The 21050-nt window shown below is 43.4% G+C and overlaps 1 protein-coding gene across 5 annotated transcripts in view; it reads right to left on the bottom strand.

The window, feature by feature from the left end:
• Positions 1-2540: 2540 nt before the first annotated feature.
• TNIP1 (TNFAIP3 interacting protein 1) overlaps positions 2541-21050 on the bottom strand; it is a 54789-nt gene continuing 36279 nt past the window's right edge. For 2 of the 5 annotated variants that reach the window (XM_066616847.1, XM_066616845.1), the window contains exons 5-18: positions 20414-20485; positions 15590-15781; positions 13342-13436; positions 11175-11265; positions 10695-10805; positions 10230-10295; positions 9670-9801; positions 8896-9024; positions 8565-8693; positions 7933-8058; positions 7265-7345; positions 5648-5842; positions 5047-5137; positions 2541-3177 (exon numbers count right to left, since the gene is read on the bottom strand). In XM_066616847.1, coding sequence (XP_066472944.1) covers positions 3134-3177; positions 5047-5137; positions 5648-5842; positions 7265-7345; positions 7933-8058; positions 8565-8693; positions 8896-9024; positions 9670-9801; positions 10230-10295; positions 10695-10805; positions 11175-11265; positions 13342-13436; positions 15590-15781; positions 20414-20485 — 1554 coding nt within the window. In that variant the 3' untranslated portion in view covers positions 2541-3133. Of the gene's footprint in view, positions 3178-5046; positions 5138-5647; positions 5843-7264; positions 7346-7932; positions 8059-8564; positions 8694-8895; positions 9025-9669; positions 9802-10229; positions 10296-10694; positions 10806-11174; positions 11266-13341; positions 13437-15574; positions 15782-20413; positions 20486-21050 lie in introns of all 5 variants that reach the window. The other 3 variants (XM_066616843.1, XM_066616842.1, XM_066616846.1) reach the window with 2 other exon arrangements.

Raw genomic sequence — 21050 nt, forward strand, 5'->3', positions numbered from 1 at the left:
CTGACAAATAAAAGGGAATTCTCTTCCGTTTCTCCTCCACTTCTTTCGGTGTTAATATTTCATATACTTTCCTATAAAAGGATGTCAGCTCCATGAACAGGTGAATTTGAGGACAAAAAAAAGAACATATTACTATTCCCTACCCTACCCTATTACACACATTTTCCAGACAGTACGCATTTGTCCTTGGACTGTACACATTTTGAAAGTGACTTTTTTTCTTTGATGAGGAAAAAGGAACATTTCTAGGGTTACATGAACTGCTTTCTTTAAGAAGTTTCTAAGCTACTTATTTGTGAACGTTCATTCTAATTTCAAAAAAGAGCTCAGTTTTTCATTTCTAATAATTCCAATTCTTACAGCAGCATATACCTAACATTTTAGGCTAGCTCTGGCAAAATTGGCCACAAGCTGCTTGGTTAGCCAGACCAGCATTTCAAAAAAATAAAACATTTTAAAATAATGCTTGCTCAGAGCAATCACATTTGAAACAAGTCACTCCCTACATTTTACAGAAAACTAAAATAGAGGACATCATTGTTTCCTACAGGACCATGATGTTCTGGAATGAGAAATCATAGAGTTGGAATGGACCTACAAGGTCATCTAGTCCCACCCCTTGCCTGTAGCAGGAAATCTGCCTAGAACGTCTCTAGTAGGTGCTTGGCAATCCTATGCTTGAAGATCTCCAGTGAGGGAGAATTCACCTTCTCCCTTTGCAATCAGCGGAATATTCTGTAGTCTTATTACCCTGGCTCTTTAACAGGCTCCACTCAGTCCCTAGCCCACGGGTGCCCAAACCCTGGGCCTGGGGCCACTTGCTGCCCTTGAGGACTCCCAATCTGGCCCACAGGGAGCCCCAAGTCTCCAATGAGCCTCTGGCCCTCTGGACTTCCTGGAGTCTGCGCTGGCCTGACACAACTGCTCTCAGCGTGACGGCCAACTGTTTGACCTCTCGCGTTAGTTGTGGGAAGAGGGCTCCCTCCACTGCTTGCTTTTTCACATCTGTGATGCAGTGGCGGCCCCAAAGGAAAGGCTGGCCTTGCTTTGCGTAAGACCTTTTATAGGCTTTGAGTTATTGCAAGACCTTCAGTCATTCATATAAGTTCCATATCTAATATATTCAATTATGTAAATTTATTCAAATTTGAAATGTAAATTAATTCTTTTTTTCTTGGCCCCTGACACAGTGTCAGAGATTATGTGGCCCTCCTGCTAAAACATTTGGACACCCCTGTTCATCCTCCATTTCTATCCAGTACAAATTGCTTTTTCTCCCTGTACAACTCTTTCTTATGTTAACCACTTACTATGTCCTTTCTTATTCAACCTTACCCAGAAAGCAGATGCTGGACAGCCATCTGTTGGGAATGCTATAGTTGCCTGCATGGAAAAGGACATGGAATGAGACAACCTCCAAGGTCCCTTTGAATCCCTTTGTTTCTAACATTCTGTTATCCCAGCTATTTATCAGCTGTGATCTTGCTGCTACCTTATAACTTAGTCTTCTCTCTTCCCATCACTTTCCTGTGTTTCTTCTTCCTCCTATTTGCCCTGTAAATTACTCCTTACCTTAGACAAAACCTCTTCGTTTACATGAGCTGCTGCTTTCCTGGATTAACCAGCTTGTTTTAGGAGGTAACTGGAAACCATGTTAACCATGGAGGTATATGGTTGTTACCATATATATATATATATATATATATATATATATATATATAACCATGGAGGTATATAACCTCCATATATAACCATGGAGGTATATGGAGGTCACCAGGAGGTAACTGGAAACCATGTTAACCATGTTAAGAAGCTGACGGAGAGCTGAGCTATGTTAGCATCCAAGCCATTTCATTACTATCCAAACAGTTAAGACCAAAGTTGTCAAACCCAGCCCATGTGACCAATAGTGGTAACATCAGCAATACTACCTATAATAAAGATTATGCAATTAAATACAATTTAATTAACTGGTTGTAGTCAAAATGTGTTGCATTCCAAATTCTCACTGATTTTATACTTCATAATACTACCGAGACTTTTGCTAGTTATTGCCTATGGTCACTATCAGCACAGCTTTTCATTCTTATGACCTTCCATATTTAACTGAATCAGAATCCAAATTTGAACTATTTCCATTACATACACTCATCCACATTCTTATACAGTAGAACTGTCTTGCAGACCAGATCAGAGGTCTCTCCAAGCTAGCAATCCGTTTCCAACAATGTTTTCTCAAATTCGAGAAAAAACTATGTAGAACCCGCTATTCACACACAGAATTTAGATAAACAGGTGCAATTTCATGGTGTCCTGTGCTGTTGGTTTGGTAAGAGGACTGTAGCAGAGTCTCAGCTAGAATAAACAGAATTGTCACATCCTAAGAGCAGAGCATTTAAGTTACAAGTATGAAGAGAGAGCTGGGTGCAATGCATGAACCAACCAACCATGGCTGAAACCATGATACACAATACTGTTCAGTGGAGAATTGGGCAAAGCATTAGATTAGAACTGCAAGTTCTTTAAAAAAATTCAGGATAGGAAAAGTACCTCTCACTTTTATTCCTATACACTATAGACATTCATGAGAAAAAAACAAAAAAGAGATTACATTTCAATTTCTTTCTCCTTGCCAATAATCATCATCAGAGTCCTTAGTCTGGCTAGGCATTAGCCACAATCAAAGGATAGTCCTCCTGCAAAAGCCTTTTTGTGCACAGAATGTTTCTGCTGCCAACAAATGCAAAATGCCACACCATAACTGCAAAGCTGTCATATTGCAGAAACATTAGCTAAACATAGGATCCGCTGGCTGATCCATTTGCTGTTGGAGTCTGATAGCTGCTCCCCTGTTGACAACTTCTTCTTGATGCAGGGTGGGAAAGTCCTGAAAGAGACTCAGGTAGATTTCTCAAATGGGGATTTCCCCAAAGCACTGGACCACCGGCCACTCCTTGGTAACACATCTTGTATGTCTTCAGAAAAACCCGCTGAAGATGCTGTGGTTTCATAGACTCCAGGTTTACATATATATCAATAATTGTGTCCAGAAGCCCAAGGAGATTAGCTGTACATGCAAGTTCACATGCATACTGCAACTCTGCTTTTGACACCACCACACACTGTCAAAGAGTTAAGCAGGCCTTTGGTTTTTGGGTAACCCAAGACCTGTAGGGTCTGAAAAGCAGAACACACATATGTTACAAAAGATAGTACTTGAGTACTCTTCGCAAGGATCTATTGTTCCTAGCCCACCACCACCACTATTCAGGTTTCTGGGTTGAAATTAATTTGAAGTGTAATCTTCAACATCCACTGGAATGGATTGCAGAGTTAGGTGCTAGTAGAGATTCAGATGGTGGTGTTTCATGTTCAATATCTGACATTCAGCAATTTTTAAAATTTTGAGCAGACACCCTGAAAGTGAAATCAGACCCTTCAAAATTTTAATACTGACAATTTTGTAAAGTTTTTTAAATTTCCATGTCAACAAGAAAATAGTAGACAGAGTGTAAACTTAATATTGTACCTGAATGCAAGAATGCAAAGCCTCCCCTGGCTTTGACCAAAGAGGGTTTACAAAATTTCTAGGTCAAGCAGTCAAGGAAGAGCATTCAAACGGATAGGAATTTTTTCTCTTTCTCCTACAGTCTGGAACAGACTTTATCTATGGGGGAGATAAAGAAGCATCAAGGTACCCTTCACTTATCTGGAGTCTGGCACACACACTCCCTCCTCTATGCCTCTCTTGTTTCAAATGAACAGGAGCATAGTCAGAACCCAGCATGCTTTGCTCCTGTTCATCTGAAGAAGGAATCAGCATGGAGGAGGACGTCTCCATGCCAAACTCCAGGCAAGTGAAGAGTAGGGGGACAGTCTCTAGACTGCCTGTCTCTGCCCACTTGGTGCTTCATTAGCAGCCAGGTAGGTGAGGTGGTTAGCACTGGAGGGAGAAGGGAGCTGTCACAATTCTCTTCCAATTTGCTATTGGTAAGCCAGAAGAGGATGGTAGAGTGATGACAAGAACAGCAAGCTGGGAAATGTGACAAAAAGGTGGGCTAGGCCTCATCAGTTCAATGCCTCTCCAAATTTGTTGCTGTACATGAATGCTTTCACATTGCTTCATGGACAATACAGCCCTGGCATGAAAACTGTAGGTCTCAGATTTCTGCAAATTCTATACATCAGAAATTCCTATGACCATCTGGACATGTCAAAAATGTGTATGTTCAGCTGTCCCTCCCCCCTACATCTTTCCTTTTTGTACAAGGCCTTATATACTACTACAGGTCCAGCCTTTTCATACACAGATTTTTTATACACGATTTGACTCAACACAAACGGCCACTGCAAATGAGAAGGAATGTGCTGATCCCTGGAGAAGGGGAAAAATGCACCCCTTTAAAATCAGTTTAAAAAACTGAACAGTCCTTTAACAATAGCCTCCTTAATGAGAGGGGGGGCAGCTGGCTGACAATCCATCAGTTCTTCTCTCTCCAGCGGGGCCCCTCCCTTCCCCCTGAGGACTTGAAAGAAAGGTGATCACTTTGCATTGGTGAAGGGAGGGGCTGAGTGAAGTGCCTTTCTAAGTGCTTGGAGGATGACTGATTGATGGATTGTCTTCTTCATGACTCTTATGTTACATCACAAGGGTCAGCAAGGCTGTTTTTAAATCACCGGAGCAGTGTTTTTTAAATTGATTTGCTATAGTGCGCTTTTTGCCATCCACTTGAGCGCTTGGAATGGAACCCACGCAAATAATGAGGCTCAACCTGTATAAGCCATGAGATTTCTCTACAAGGCAGTTGTAAAGCACAGAGCAGATCATCATCTGTGTGGCAGGCTGACATCTTGTTAATGTCTGGTGACTTTCCATGCAATGGAAATTATCCACAGTGATCCTCTCCACACATTAAGACCATCATGTGAAGCACCAAGAGCTTCCATGTGCTTTTCAGTGTATTCGGAAATATTTCAGGTACAAGCAAAGAAAAGTCTTAAAAGTGGCCCTTGGTAACTCTTAGATGGCTGAAATGTTTTTCTTACCAGATTCTTTGGTGAGTTGTTTCACACCTTCGACTGCTTGAGAATTATGATTTGGTGACATAGCGCATGGTGGACACCAGGTGTACTCTGGCTAAAGGGAGCAAGAAAATAAAGACATAGTGTTACTGCATGCCTTAAAGTGGAATCTTCACTTCTCCATACCGAATGGCAACTACATACAAAGCAGAAAGAGCACTGGCAAAGGTATGTCCAGCCAGAACAGTTGATTCTGTGGTGTCTCCTGCACACAGAATTTGTGAGCAGAAACAGAAAACGACACATTCCCAAGGACCTACTGAGCTTGTAGATGGGGCCACAGTTCAATGAAAGTTTTGCATGATGAAGATCCCAGTTTCAAATCTTGGCACCTCCACTTAGGGCTGGGAAAGATCCCCCCCCCAAATTCTTCAGAGCTGGTGTCAGTTTCAAACATATTGAGCTAGATGGACTGACTCAGTAAAGGTAGCTTCACATGTTCCTAATCTATCATAAGAATCTCAGCCTCTTTTTTTATATGGACAATGGAGGGCACTATATTTATTGTGTCTAGTTCCCAATGCTCTTCCCAGGACACTGATGCCTTCTCATTTCACCAACTCACTGGAGGGAAACGGTGGTAATTTTGAACGGGAGGACGCTCGTTTGCCATTGTCGAAGGTGGGTAGCGGATCTGCTGCCAATCTTCATAACCGTGATACATGTGTGGTTGGACAGGAGGGCTATACTGGAACTGATACATGGGGCAGGCTGGGGCCACTGGTCCTGGCTGCGGCTCTGGGTGCAATCTGTCACCGGACTGCAAGACAAAAAGCACAAGGTTTAAAAATAGTGTAAGCATTTATTAAGCCTAGTCCCAAAAGGTTAATGATTTACAGAGCCGATTCTTGGAATGTCTGGACACCTGGATTCAAATCATTATGCCCTGACTGATCTGTATCTTGCATGCAATTTAGAACTGACCAACAGAACACCATGGTCCCTGCACAGTTTTTTGATGCCACAGTTGCCAGGAGGAACAGGTAGGAAGACAAAGTTTAGGAAAAATGAGTTACTTGCCGACATAAGGAGCTGTACCCAGAGGGCAATGACAGGTATAGTCAATTTTCCAGTAATTTAGTCCAAACAAAGCGAAGCCCATCTGCAGGGATTTCAACCCAGTGAATATTTTAGAACAAGATGGCTTGTGACAGGGAAGTTGTGGAATTCAGTGGATGACACCAATTGACTTCCATTTCAACAAGGACCAATGGTTTGGGAGAGTTACCTCAATGGTGACTGGGAGGCGGGGGGGGGAGATCCCAGGCCTGTAGGCCTTGTGGGGGCGGCACCATTGTGCCCACCACGCCATTGCTGCCACCTTCACACCACAACTGCCTGCCCTCCAGAGCCATTCCGAAAGCAGGCAAAGCATTTGGGACTGTTCTGAAAGCCTTCCGAGGCTTCTGGTATGGTCTTAAAGCAGCACTTCTGGGAAACCAGAAGGTTTTTGGAGTGCTCCCAAATGCAGTGCAAGGCTCCATACAGAGAGGTAAGTATTCTGGGGGAAGGGGGGGCGGTACTGCAGACCTGCATCCCGAGGTGCCAGGTCCCTGAGTTACCTCCCTTCTCCACACCTTCATTTTTCATAACACGATTATAAAAATCTCGAATATGGGAATATCTATAATCTGTGAACGATAGGCTAGTAAGCTTATGTTGCCTTCATCAGCAAAGCACAATTCGTAGCAGCACCTCACAATCATGAACACCTTGATTTTTGCAAGTCCTCCCCCACATTAAGACACTGCTGTGGTGCTAGTCAGATTTTACTAACAAGATACCAAGATGCCAGACAGCAGGGCCCTTTGCCTAAATTTCTCTGTAGGAGCTTGGGCATGGCCATGAGAAATAAGATCAGTGTGGATCAGGCTGTAAAAAAAAAAAAGTGTGGTGATCCAGCAGCCACTTACATGATCATATCCAAAGCTTGTATAATCAAGCTTACATGAGTCACTTTTCATGTAGTTTGCATGCACATCTGTGAGGACAAATTTAGCAGTATGAAGTATAAAAAAAAGAAACTTGTACATGCAATTGCAGCCTGAGCTGCATGCAGAAGGTGGGGGTCTCCCAGCATCACTGCCAGGGCCCAATTCATCTGGCAACATAAGCCCAGTACTACCCATTTCACACCAATCTTTCACTATGTCTTAAAGGAGCTGGTGCTTTCACCTAGTACCTGTTTTTGCTGCTTGTACAGTTTCTTGAATTTGTCTTTCTCCTCTTTCTCTTTCTGATAGTCCTCTTTAAAGATCCGCAGCTAACATGAAGAGATAAGAGGAGAGGAGGCAACAGGTAAGAAAGGAGTTACAACTCCCATTTCTGCTGCATTTGGCAATTTGTTCCAAGGAGGTCACATAAATGAAAGCAGATCCAGTATCACATTCTGCTCAAAGCTGCTAAACTGGGGGGAATACAGTAGTAACAGCACCATTTATTTGATGCTTGACGAGAGAGCAAGTTGACCAAACTGGCTTGTGAGGTGTCTTCAGCTTCTGGAAAATTTAAGAAAGTTGCAGAAGTCTTGAAGCATCAAGATACTTAATTTGCAAATGAGATTGCCTCTTTTTTTCCCCCTCTGTAAGAAGGAGGCAAAGTCAGAGTAAATGGTCAAGGATCCCCAGAGCTAGGGGAAGGAAAAGAGCAGCAGGCTAAGGGGAGAAGTGACAGAAGAGGAGACAGAGGCAATGGTGGCCAAGAAGGCCATGTCTCAATCACTTGAAGATTCTGGCAAGTACACGACACTGGAGGTTAATCAACTGCCTGGGGCAATGGCAAATACCCTGATTCTCTTCTATGGAGTCAAACTGCAATGAGTAATAACATCCTTGATGTCTGTCTCCTTACCTGGTTATTGGTGAGCATTAACTGCTTCTGAAGCTTCTCCAGTTGCTGCTTCAGCTCCTCCTTCTCCTCATTCATCCTCTCCCTGTCACTCCGCTCCCGCTGGAAGTCCTCCTCAAAGATTTTTACCTAATGGAACAGGAGGTACTGAAGTCACTCAGATGCACCACAAAGTGCCTTGCATGGCAGTGCTCCAACACTGAGGACAAGAAGGGAAAACCTGCTCTGCATACTAGACAACACAGACAAAAATTTGTCCATTCCCATCAAAACCTGTAAATGCTGGCAAATACTTCAAGGAGACATATTTGTATAAAGGATTTGTATAAAGGATCCATATACAGAGTTCACATCTTTTGAGATGTCCAAGGGGAAAAAAAAAACAGCCCATGGATTCAAAATCAAGAGGGCACACCAGGCTGTTGAGCAGGAACAACCACAAAGGAACACTCCTCAAAATGTCTCCTGTAATGTGCCAGCTCAGCCTGCAATGGGTCACATAAAGACACAGGTAAAGGAACTTGCTACCCCACAGTAATATCAGAATACGCTTTCTGTTTCAGCTGGGAATTACTGTGGCTTCATAAATGGACCCAAACAGAGGCACATCTTGCTTTAATAGGGGCATACCATACCTGCTGCTTCAGGAGCTCATTTTGGGTCATCACCTCCTGATGTCGGATGATCATGCTGGGCTCAGAAGGGTTGTTGAAGGCAGAAGGGGAAGGAGCAGAGGCTTGAAAGTTCAGGGCCTCTTCCAGAGCCTGGGGTGAGTGAATGGGAAGATAGAGAGAGTTAGAAAAGATACTACAGCAGACAAAATATTTGCCAGTTGTAGAGATGGAAAGAGATATGGGGCTATTATAAATGTCTACCAAGCCTGTAACCAGGAAAAAAAAACAACCTAAGTCAGAGGCTGCTACAGACAGAGAAGTAGCAGGAACCTGTACTTGAAAGATGACCCACCTTATTTAGTCGGAGAATCTCCTTCTCTTGGTACTCCCTTTGCCTGGTAACTGGAGTCAACTGGTCCTGAAGGAACTTCACTCTCTGCTTTAGCTCCTTCACTTCTCCACTCAATCTCTCTTTTTCTGCCTGAGAAAGACACAAAAGTCACAAGATAAAAGCCCAATGGGACTTTGGCCCCATGTCTATGGTCCTCCCTCCTCCCTGCCCCAGAATGAGAAATAGAAGACAAATGCGGGGGGGGGTAAGTTTCCCCCCACAATTCAGGTTTCTGCCTTACAGATGTTCATTATACGAGAACATTCCCACAAATTAGTGGTACATATGTAGAAAGCCGAATAAAATAAGAACACTTGCCAAATGCCACCAGCCAAAACAGCCCTCAGAATCTCACTGTTTTCCCTCTCCTACATCAAAAGAATACTATCCTCTCTTATCAAAGATGCCATCCTACACATCTACCCAATCAAGTATTCTAGACAAACTCAGAGCTCCATCAGCTTTCTGGTCTTTTTTTAAAAATGGATTATGCCCTAGTGATGCAATGGAAGGTTAAAAGAGGCAGATTACTTCTAGAAAATGTATTCCCAACCTAGGATATTAGTAGAATGGCTCAGACTCAGATATGGCAACATGAACATTTTGCAAGTATTGCTGACTTAAGCTAAAAGTGACAAGCTGTCAGGATTTTCATAGCTAAAAAGCACAACTAGCTGGAACTTTAAGTTCACTGGTGCTAGGCACACAGCTACCTGAATTTCCTGGGACACTTACCTCTTCCTCTTCAATCTTAGATTTTGCCAGCAGAAGCTTGCGGTCAAAATCCCTCTGTTTCTGCTCCCGCTCTGCCTCCAACTCTCCCTGGGCCTTCTGGGAGTCTGCAAGCTTCTGCCGTAGGTCTGTTATCTGTCAGAAGAAAAAACAGCAACCCATTTCAGCTTCCTGGCCATGTTAAAATGAAACATGGTGCAAACCATAGACTGCAAATGCTCCATTTTTTAATGTATGCTAGTAGGGGCCAAAACTACGCTTTGCAATGGAGTGCAGAAACTGAAGCTCCAACATTTCAAATTAGGGAACTTCAGTGTTACGTGTAGCTTAGCCTCAAGATGAAAGATGTGGACAAATGCCAAACATGACAAGACTATAGCCAGAAAAAACACAGCCAATAAAGAGACCCAGTTTTGTCTTGCAAGGCACGCCCATGAACATCCCGTTCTCCTTGACTGTAACAGCAAGACACATTCTCTGTACACTGTGCTACATGGAAGCAATATGCACAATTGCCATCCCTAAAACAGTTCTCATGCCAGACCTTGGCACTCTGCCTTTACCTTCTGCTCATATTGCTGCTTCATGGACCGGAAATGATGGTCCCACTGCTTGTTCACCTCCAACAGCTAGAAACAAATACAGAGTTAAGTTATGTCAAGGTACAGAACTTCAATTCCCTGCTGATCCAGATTGTGAGCCAAACACTGTTTTGCCATGGCTTCCAGTCTGACCAGCTGCTTCCCAAAATGTCTGGTTATCCCCATTTGAATTTGTACTCAGTGCAAAGCCTGAATATTCACAGTCACAAGTGATCCCATCTTGAGCCTCTCTTGGACACAGGCTGCCAAAGAAGCATTACGTGAAAGAGTTGCTTAGGACAACAACATGACAATATTACTGCAGACCAGTTTGCCGAATTTAGATGTAACACAGAGTTGGGCATTGCCAATTGACACATTACAGGTGTCAATTCAAGAGAACATCTTGCTTTGCGCAAGTTACTCATGGCAGAATGGTCAGCCTACCTCATTACGTTGGTGCTCCAGTATCTTTACTTTCTTCTCACTTGTGCCCACAAGGATTTTCCCTGTTGCATTCTCCACTGCTTTCCCCGTTGCTTTCTCTACTGCTCCCTTCTAAAAGAGAGAGACACAAAAAGGCCTTTAGCTTGGGCTCCCAGGGTGGCAGCAGCAGCAGCTGTATCCATGCCTCCTCTCTCAAACCTAGTATTCAAATTGCTATACAATACTGTGATACTCTCTTCCATAATTACCTGCAATGAATGCAATTGGAAGAGAAAGAGTTCAATGTTTAACTAGAATATTTTTTTGCCTTCATGCTTATGCATCTTTTAAACCGTACCATATTCAGAGCAAGGAGGCAAGAGCATCCCCCCATTTTCACATTCTGCTCTTGAACACGCCTTCAACACTCCTTGCCACTATTGGAAATGGGTTAATGTGTCAGGTGGACCAACAGCCTGATTTACAGGGAAAGGTTCTCACCTGTTGCTGCCCGACACTTTCTGTACTTTCCCCTTTCACTCCTTCTTTGCTACCTATCATCACCATCTTCTTCAGCTCCAGATTCTCACACCTAAATTGCAAGGGTCAAGGGTTGTGGGGAAAAGAGAGAAAGCAAATGGTATCAGAAACCCTGTATTAGGGAGAGAAAAGCATTTGCTAGGTTTGCAGCATGAAGTGCAAGTTAGTTCACGGTATACTCTAACCCTGTAAGCATGGAATGGTTCAAGTCAGACACAGGTACCAGAAATAAACAACTAAACTAAAAACACACACACACACAAAACACACACCTCTTTCTTCAAATGACTTTGTAATACAAGGAGTTTCTGCTCGCTTCTAGTCTTTCTCATTGGGATATATCAGGGACATTTTCCTTTGGATGCCAGATAACTTAATAACTTTCTCTGCCTGTATGCCACATTGTCAACTTTGGTTAGTATTACAAAATATACTACTTACTGTACCACTAATTTTACTCCAAGACAAACACAATATCTATTTTTTTCTCCTATAAAGCTCCTATGAAACCTCTAAGATGACAGACTTCTATCAGTCTATATATCACTAGGTCAACCTAGAAAGCAGCAAAGTTGCATGTAGCTATAATTAGTTTCATTCCCAATACTGAATATGTAGTGGTTCAGACAAGCCCCGACGTGCCCAGCTATAACCTAAGCTGGGAAATCATTCCTAAAGCAGGTTATCCCACTATGCCAAGTTTACATCCAAATTTCCTATAAATATGCAATCAAGTCTGGAGTTATGCTTCCTGCAGGGGGCAGCATCCTACCAAGAAAATCTCAAGTGACTGCTTTTGAAAGAACTTCTGCCAATCAACTTGGACAAAGGAACGCAAGTAATATGGGACCAGATTTTTACTAGACCAGTGTTTCTCAAACTTTTTAGAGACCTTAAAGTCTGCTGCCTGATTTATAAATGCCAAGGGGTATGGCTATAATGGTGATTGGCCAGCAGTACTCTTCCCCACAAGTAGCAACTTGTTTAGCCCTTGATGCACATACCCTAATCTGCCCTGCCCGTTTCACAAACCACCAAAACCGGGTCACAACACACTGATGGATCCTAGATGCAAAGTTTGAGAACACTGGACTAGAATACCAAGATGCTGAAGTATGGCTATTCAGAGGAGCTTTCGCAGCTGCAACCATCATGTCACATGTCATCAGCATCACTAGAGAACTACTGTTTGTGTGTCTCTCAACAGCCTAAGGGCTGGCTAAAAGGGCTTCATAGCCTCCAAATAGTTTGCATCAGATGTGAGCAACTCACACTCTTCTGTCTAGCTGCCGCTTTATAGACAGTTTTACATTAACTGCAGAGATTGTGCCACTGCAGAAGGAAGACTTTTAAGAGGTGTGGGCAAAGAATACCTGGGCATATACCCCTAGCCCCAGAAATGAAGAAGATAGACCAACTCTTACACCTTCCAATGAGGCATACCAAGGTAATTTTGTTGCAAACTCTTACTCCTCTCAAAAAACAAACAAAAAAAACCACCTTTCTTAAGGAAAGGCTGAAAATGGTTTTGACATTGCTACTGAGCAATCGAGGTGGTGGCGGAGGACTCTCTGAACCAAAGGGGGTTACTATCTTGGTGCCTCTTTTTTGGGGTGTGGGGAGTTTGGGACCTCTCACAGATGTTATGGGAAACAGTAAACCCAGAAAGGACAACCAAAATGGTCCCAATTGTGGGCCTCTATGTAAACATGGTTTCCCTGTTTATACAGTGGAAGCTCTAGCCCTGTACTGGGTCTCACCTTACATCAACCAACACATGGAAATTTCCATTATCACTATCTGGGGATTCCCAGCACCTGGCCATTTCAAAGGAGTGACTCTGCCCCTTCTGTACCTTATGAACAGGTAGATTCAATCTCTCCCATCACTACTCTCTTCTGCCTCTCTGGGATTGGTGACCATCTTAATGCTGAGTGGGGGTTTGGTGGCTGTAAAGTTGGGTGGATTTTAAGGTCAGCCTCTAGGGCCAGGGGAACCATATTGCATGCTTCAGGATTAACTTTACTGGTATCATACAGCAGAAACATATCAAAAAAACCCTGAACTGCTGCTTTATCTAGCATGCATATTCACCTGGGAAATCTTTTCCCACCTGCCAGACACTCACCTCAGTTTCTCTGAAGCCTGATTCCTTTTATCCAGTTCCTTCTCCAACTTTGCCCTCAGCTCCTCATTCTCCTGCCTCAATTGCTCACACAATGACTATTTAAAAAAACAAGCAAACAATCAGCAATGACAATTATTAATACTACTGATAAAAATAAACACTACACATTTGCATAGCACCTTGGGAGGCATTTCACCGACATTATCTTGACACAAACCTTACACCAGCCCTGCAAGGTATTGCCCCTACATTGCCAACAAGGTTGAGAAAAAATTGTTTGCCTCAAGTCACATAGTGAGTTCACAGCAGAGGAAAGATTCAAGCTGGGGAAGTCCTAATTCACAGTTCAGTCCCTCAGCTGTCGCACTATAGAAAGAAGGATACCACACATTTGCCAATGAGCTTCCGAAAATAGATCACTGACTGCACTAGTGGGCAATCATGTATTACTTGGTGGGGGGGGGATTTCCTAGCCCAGAATCCAACTAACTCTCCCTCCCAATTCTGACAAAAGCCAAAATTGGATTTCTTCTCCCATAACAAAGAAGGACAAGAACAGGAGGTGGCTTCTTCAAATTCATCAGACAAAGAATGAAGCATTTTTCTGAAAAAGGACGGGCATGACTACCAGGGAATAAGAGAGTGACACAATTGTTGTTGTGGGTTGATGATTTTCCCTGGTTGAATTTACTGACAAAAGAAAGCATAAACCTTCCTCATATTGAGCAATTACGCAATATCTTGCCCTGAGAAAAAATGCCTTTTTCCTTACCTAGGCCTTTCAGTGATTAACTCATGGCCTGAAGGATGTTTCTGATGCTTTAGACATTTGCCTCAGTGAGGGTGTGTGTCACATCCTCTGAAAGTTTCACATCCTCATTGCAAACAGAGAAGGGTTACCCAAGGAACCTTTGTCCATCTCAAGGCCGCAGATGGACAAGCCTCCTCTGCAAGCATCTCTAATACTACTAGTGTAACACTGGTGTGTCACTAATCATCAAGAGACTTTCCAAGACCAACAACTGACCATGATGATGACAACTTTGGGTGTATGAGAGGTGTTTCTGCAAACAGAAGCACAAACAGTGACAGTGGCAATGGAATGTTGCTGTGAAGTTACACATTCAGTGGAGTTTAATTACTGCTACCAGAGCGGCCAAGAGAATGAGCTGTGATCCAGAAATCCCCTGGTTGAAGCCTCAGCTCACGGCTCAGCTACACATTACATGAAGTACAGGCTTAATGCCAGTATGTGTGCTTTTTACAAAAACCTAACTAGGACTTGGGATCAGCTATCTCCCCCCCATCCTTGGAAATGCAGAGTAGGGGGAAGGAGTCTTTAACTCTCTGCCCCACATTGATACTATTGGAACATCCTCCCCTCCCCCCAAGGCAGGGGAGCTCCAATGTAGCCTGACCACAAGGAGGGATAAACTGAAGTCCTCCCCACACCATCAGCCCCAATACAGCTGTTATTTCATTTAAAAGAAACAGGTAGATTAACATTAAGCATATGCTAAAAGAAACATATGGTTTGGTCTTGAGCCATAAACTCACTCAGGCAAACCACTACCTCTTAGTCTTGGCCCCACATCTGCTACGCACATCTCTCAAACTGAGCTCCTGCTAACTAGGCTAAGAGACCGCTTTCAAACAGCAATTCTTTTAAATGTAGCAGGAGGAGAACAACAGTTCCCATGCATGGTTCCCCAGCTTAGCCTCATTTACAAAGGCTGTTGGCTGGTATTTTTTTTTCATCTTCCTCTTTAAGATTTTGAGCACTTGTGGAATAGGGAATCTCTTTCCATTTATTTTGCTAAGGAAACTAGATTGTGAACTTTTCATTAAAAAACATTTTATAATTTTAAATACCTAGAACAATGACGACAACAACATGGGGCTAAATAATCCCAAGTAACCAATTATAAATTTAAACAAGAAATGAAGAGCTAGTGAGATGTCAAAGAAAGAGCAGGGAAACTAAGGGCCAAGAGAGATGTGCTACAGACATGCACACCATTGACATAGCAAGGCCATAGACAAAATGGGCCAATGCATATGGTCTAAACACTTAAACAAATGGGACATTTAATATGGTAAGTATGCTCCAAATCACACCCATTTTGACCCTCAGTGGGATTTCTTTATGGAGCAGAGGCACAGAGGGGGGGACGGAGGGGGGGACAAAGACAGCATTCAGGAAGCAAGCAACGAATGAATTGTGCACATCTACCAGTAGCCCTCGGACCTGAAGAATGGATGTCCTCTGTTCATTCTTGTGCACCTTGGAGGACAGACGGTTGAACTCCAATGCCATGCGCCCAAGGTGGGCAAAGAGCTGATTTTTATCCGACTCTTCAGCAAAGAGGCTGATTGTGTTCTCCAAGCGTTGAAGCTGGAGTGTAAGGTTGCTGTCCTCGTTTTGAAGTGGCTCTATATCCTGAAAAAGACACCAAAGATCGAAGACTTAGAACACAGGAAAGATAAGAAATGCTTTCCTGTTACGATGTAGAACTGACTTGGTACTTTCAACATCATCTTAGTGTTTTTATATTTATACACTTGGTCATAATTTGCAAATAGGCTCTCCAGGGCTGTTCCAGAACGTGCTTTCTGTAACAGTGCCTGATTACCAACATGTGAAGAAAAATAAATAAAATTCAGTGCCTCTGATCCCATGCAGAGTGCCTCTCCCTCACCACCAAATAGCAACCTGCTCCTAGACATTTAGGATTAGGATTTCAAGGACCTCCGGTATGACAATTTGATCCTTTTAAAAATGAAACCCGTGTGGGAAGCAAAACCCTCCTTTTCCCCACATCAAAGGGAGGACCAAGATAAGCTTTTGCCTATTAATTAACCAACAAATAAAGCTTAAACAACCAACTTCACACTCTGGCCTGAGCTTCTGGATGAGCAGAGATTTGCCCATCTCAAGATCTGTTGTCGTTCCACTCTCATTTCTACAGCACTACTGGAAGATGCTTCTGTAACATGGACCAACCTTCACCCTTTCCCACTTAGGGCTGCCAACCCTTCAGGATTGGCCCCGATTCTTGAGGAATCAGCATAGTTCAGTTCATAAGTAACTGAAGTAGTTACTTCAGGAGACAACTGAAGTAATCTCAGAGATTTTAACAGGGCCTCCAGGAATTTCCAACATTATGGGGGGGGGGGAGCTCCAGGAGTATCTTCAAGTAGAGTTGGCAACCCTTTTGCTACCACAGCTGCATAATTCCCATCCACCCCCAGTTCCAATATTTACCTCTGTAGAACACTCAGTAATTTTAATTCCGAAGTATTTGAGCAGATAGGTTCCTCTGGCAGAGATGCTTTGCTGAAATGCATAGCCTTTATAAAGGCTCATTAGTCCCTGGTGCAAGGCACACCTGTTACTGCCCTCAAGAGGCACTTCACCACACCCTCTTACTTACGTGAACACTGCCAATCCTCAAGCTCACAAACTAGCCTGGATTATTATGGCCAATTGCTTGGTTGCCTTGGAGACATAAGCTGCCATTCAAAACCAAGAGTTCCAAGCAGGTAACAGCGATCAACCTGACTAGGCATAGTAAGGATATCCAGATCAGGTTGTATGTCAACTAAGAGAGTCATCTCACATGCCCATTAGAGAGGAATGTTTGAAGGTGAAAGGTGGGGAAATATCATCTTTACCCCAGGCTTACTAGCTGACTCATTCTCTTCCCCTCCATGGTTTGCCCCAATGAACTTGGTCCAGAAAAAAAATCCCAGTCTTGCAAGACTTTTTAATCCATCTCTCATGTCTTTTGCTGCTGACTCATATGGGAAACACATATAGAAAACTTCAGTTCTGCAGTGCCAGATCTTTATTGCCTCATCTGTTTTGAGTCCCAATGTACAGCAAGTCATTACAAAGAAGAAAACTACTCTGGGCAGGTCTTGTCTAGTTCTTACACAACATTGCAGCTTTTGCAAGCTACCAAAAACTGTGTGCGAACACATTCATGCATGGAAGATCAAAGAGGTTACAAATTTCCCATGGAAGGAAAGTCAGTATGGAGCAGTATTCTTCAAATGCAGCCACCAAGGTGTATTCCAGCTATTGGAACAGCCTGCAGTTTTTGCCAAAGTTGAAAATCATGGCTGCTGAAATCCTTACCATTTTGACAGTGATATCTTAAACATGACAGACATTTCTTCAAAATGGATTTCTTGAAGAAAATGCAGTTCATGGGCTTCAGGACAAAAAGAGGACGTCTGGGATTCCTTCAACTTCAGAATGGTGGGATGCCCAGAATACTCTGACAAACAATCGCAAGGCCCTGACAACAAAAGACATTACGACTGAACAAAAAAAAAATCCCTCCTGACTGCAGGGAATTGTGCTGCCTTGGCTCACTGTGAACATCTGAAGCACTGCAAATTGTGTGTGCTGTCAGCACAATTAATAAAAGCTTGTGATGTACTAGAGTGGAACTCTTGAGAAGATAGGAAAAACTACTAATAAAACTTGTTGCCTCTGGCTGGAGAGTCGCCCACCATCACCCAGTGTGCCCAACTGGGCTTCCACGGTTGACACATCATTTGAGAGATAGATTCTTCTTATTTGCTTCAACTCCAACAAATGCCATTTCTTCAGGCCAAGAGCTGCATGCCAAGCTTTCAACAGAGCAACACCCACACTGATGAGCTGGACATACACACGGCTATTTGCTCTACCCAGTTCCACAAGCATTGACGCACAACCTCCTCCACACCTTCCCCAACTCTCAAGTGGACATATTTAACTTTTATGCAACAATCATTGTTTCCTTTAACCTCTTAATCAGCTGACCTCACCCTTGCTGGCAGATGCATGAATAGACCTGTTCTGACTGACACTGTTTTAGAATAACTGAATTAGGATTCCCCCTTCCTCTGCGTACAGCCCTGGGAAAGGTGTGGGCAATACTGAAGAGTTGATTCTGACTAGGTTTGGAGGGATTAGTCCTCACCAAGTAGTAGTAAAATGTTTTTCCTTGGGGGGGGGTAAACAAGTCTGCTTTGGACCATGAAAGATTTAAGCTCAATTTCTTGTTCTGTCATATTAAAGAAGATTAGAAGGATAATAATAAGAGACCTCCGGCCTGTGAACCAGATCCAATGTCCCAGCATAATCAGCTCAGGCACCGCACAGTGGTGGCAAAGCCTTACCATTCCACCCCACATCCTCTTTTCTCCACACCCAATCTTTGCAGAGCCTTCTGCTAGGTAGCTGTTTCCCCTGGGAAACTGAGGGAAACATTGCCTGGGGCAATGCGTAGTGGAAGTGGCTGCCCAGAGCAAGGCCCTGCAAAAGTCAGGTGCAGAGGGCCAGGTTTAGAGGCCCCTGCTTTCAGTGAAACAAAGTGTGGGAATTTTCAGCACGACCCTCACTCCCCGATTTGCAGAAAAGGGTTGAGGGGGTAAGGAGCAAAGTAAGTGGCCTTTTTTTGTTTCTGGGTCCGGGGGTGGCACCTGTGGTGTATCTGGTTGGGCCATCCCTGGTGGAAGCACTGAGAATTGGCTGAGGGGCAATTTCAATGCGATACTGTACTCATCTGTTTGCTAGAGCCCTCCAGGTAGAACTCAGAGCCATGAATCCACAGGGGTGATTTGTTCTGAGATATCAATTGCTAACCAATTGATTGGCTTTTATGCTCTGGGGTACCAACTGAGGTTGGTAGGGAGGTAGCTTCAACAATTGAGTAGGAAGTTCAAGTCTGATGAATGCTCTGTCCTGGAAGCCCAATTCCTTTATCACTCCCGGATTGGCCTTATCAGCCACACTAGACGCTGTGCCAGAACCACCTTTCAGAGCGCAATACCATAGTCTTTCGAGACTGAAGGTTGCCAATACAAAAAACTGGGAGGGAAAAAAAACCACAGCAGCAGCATTTCTCTACCTCACTCAATGCACTAAAGATTGTGGAATCTTCAGACTGCACTAAATAAGAGGCAGGGGCAGTACTGGAAGCAGATGCTACAAACCTGTGACGCTTCAGCCAAAGGGTTGTAAAATATCACCTTTCACTTGCTTAAGAGGACCAAGGAGTTAATGCTGGTTTTAGTTTCCTCACACAAGGTTTTTTACAGCCCCTCTCCTCAGCAATGCCTTTGCATCCTGATCTGATGCATGCAGTGTTCACTGCCATCTGCTGGCAGACTGCCCAGCTTGTGAGGAAGTAACCAGCCAACACAATCAGCTTTGCATATGTGAGCGCACAAACACACACAACCCTCTTGACAGCAGCACTTTGAGATTACAGTATTCTTCTCATATCAACGGTCTAAAAGTTCCCATCAGCTTGTTCTGGGAAAGGGCCCAAGTGAAGAAATCGTGCAGCACGTGCTCAGTTGTGTAGTTACACCCTCTTTGTGTGGCAGCCAGTGAGGAGCAGCTTTAACTGGTGGCTCATTCCCAGGAGGGACCCCATCTGTGACACTCAATCACAGGGATGCTTTCCTTGAAATCTTTTTGCTGGTGATGCCCAAAGCAGCAACAGGAAGAAGCCGCCAATCTGGAATGGGAGATCCTACAGGAGGAAGAGAGGCTTCTCCTTCCCTGAGGCCCATTTTCCTACCAAAACTGCTTACCCCTGCTCTGCAGGGGGAAGTTATGGGTAACTATAGGGGAAAAAACAGCTTAGAGAAAGAACTTTGGTCCGGGAAAATGGCCCACAGGGAAAGAGTTAAATGCAATTCCTCCCCACATGACCTTCTACTCTAGTCCTTTGGGTTAAAACAACAAACAGGAAAACAATCCCTTAGATCTAGTTTGCCCCAGAACTGAAAAAACAACTATGTTCTTGCAGAAGCATTTGTTGAGATGAAATTCTTCCTCCTCTCCATGTGTTGTCTCCCCTAATGTCAAAATTAGAATGAAAGCTTCCTAGGGCCAAAATTGGTCTTATTTTTGGCCTATGTTATTCTGTAAAATGCTATATGGTGCAGTCATAATATTAATACCTGTTGACTAATTTCCCACACCCATCTTGCTATTCAGATTACACAGGGACTGCTGGATAGTGATCCATTAGAGTAATTAACAATTCAGTTTTAACAAACTTACAGATTTCCTGCTGGTATCCTGGGAAGATCTCTTATCTTCAGCACCAACAATTTCAAACTCAGAAGATGATCCCTGTAAAGAGGAAAGGGTTTTATCTACCAAACTAGAGGAGTGCTAATACCAACATTCACCCAATAATGATTGAGAAACAGTTGTTTCTATGCTAGAGAAATGGTGCCATAATGTTTCCATGCTAGAGAAATGGTGCTATAATATTTCCAGGTACTATTCTGCAGTACAACAATGACTGTATTTTCAAGTGCAAAATTGTGGGATAAGAGGTATCCTTTTGTATTAAGGGAAATGCAAGAAATTTGGAGATAACCTATCATTATCAGACACTTAAATATGGCAGCAAAGCCCTGAGGCTTAAGCAAAAGAGGATAAAGCATTAGACTTGGACCTCAGTGATGATTACTGAGTGGCTTAGGGTAACTCACTCTTTCAGCCCTGGCTCTTCATCTGTAAACTAGGAACTATTAATGGTACACCTCACAAGACTGTAAAGCATGAAAAGCGCAATGGAAATCAGCAAAAATCCTGCAAGACACAGACTTTCTTCCACATAGATGACTATGCTGAAGACATAATCCCCTAATCTTGGTTGTTTATCAGAAGAAAAAGTCCTCCCTATGTA

This window comes from Tiliqua scincoides, chromosome 2, assembly GCF_035046505.1.
Source record: "Tiliqua scincoides isolate rTilSci1 chromosome 2, rTilSci1.hap2, whole genome shotgun sequence".
Lineage (NCBI taxonomy): Eukaryota > Metazoa > Chordata > Lepidosauria > Squamata > Scincidae > Tiliqua > Tiliqua scincoides.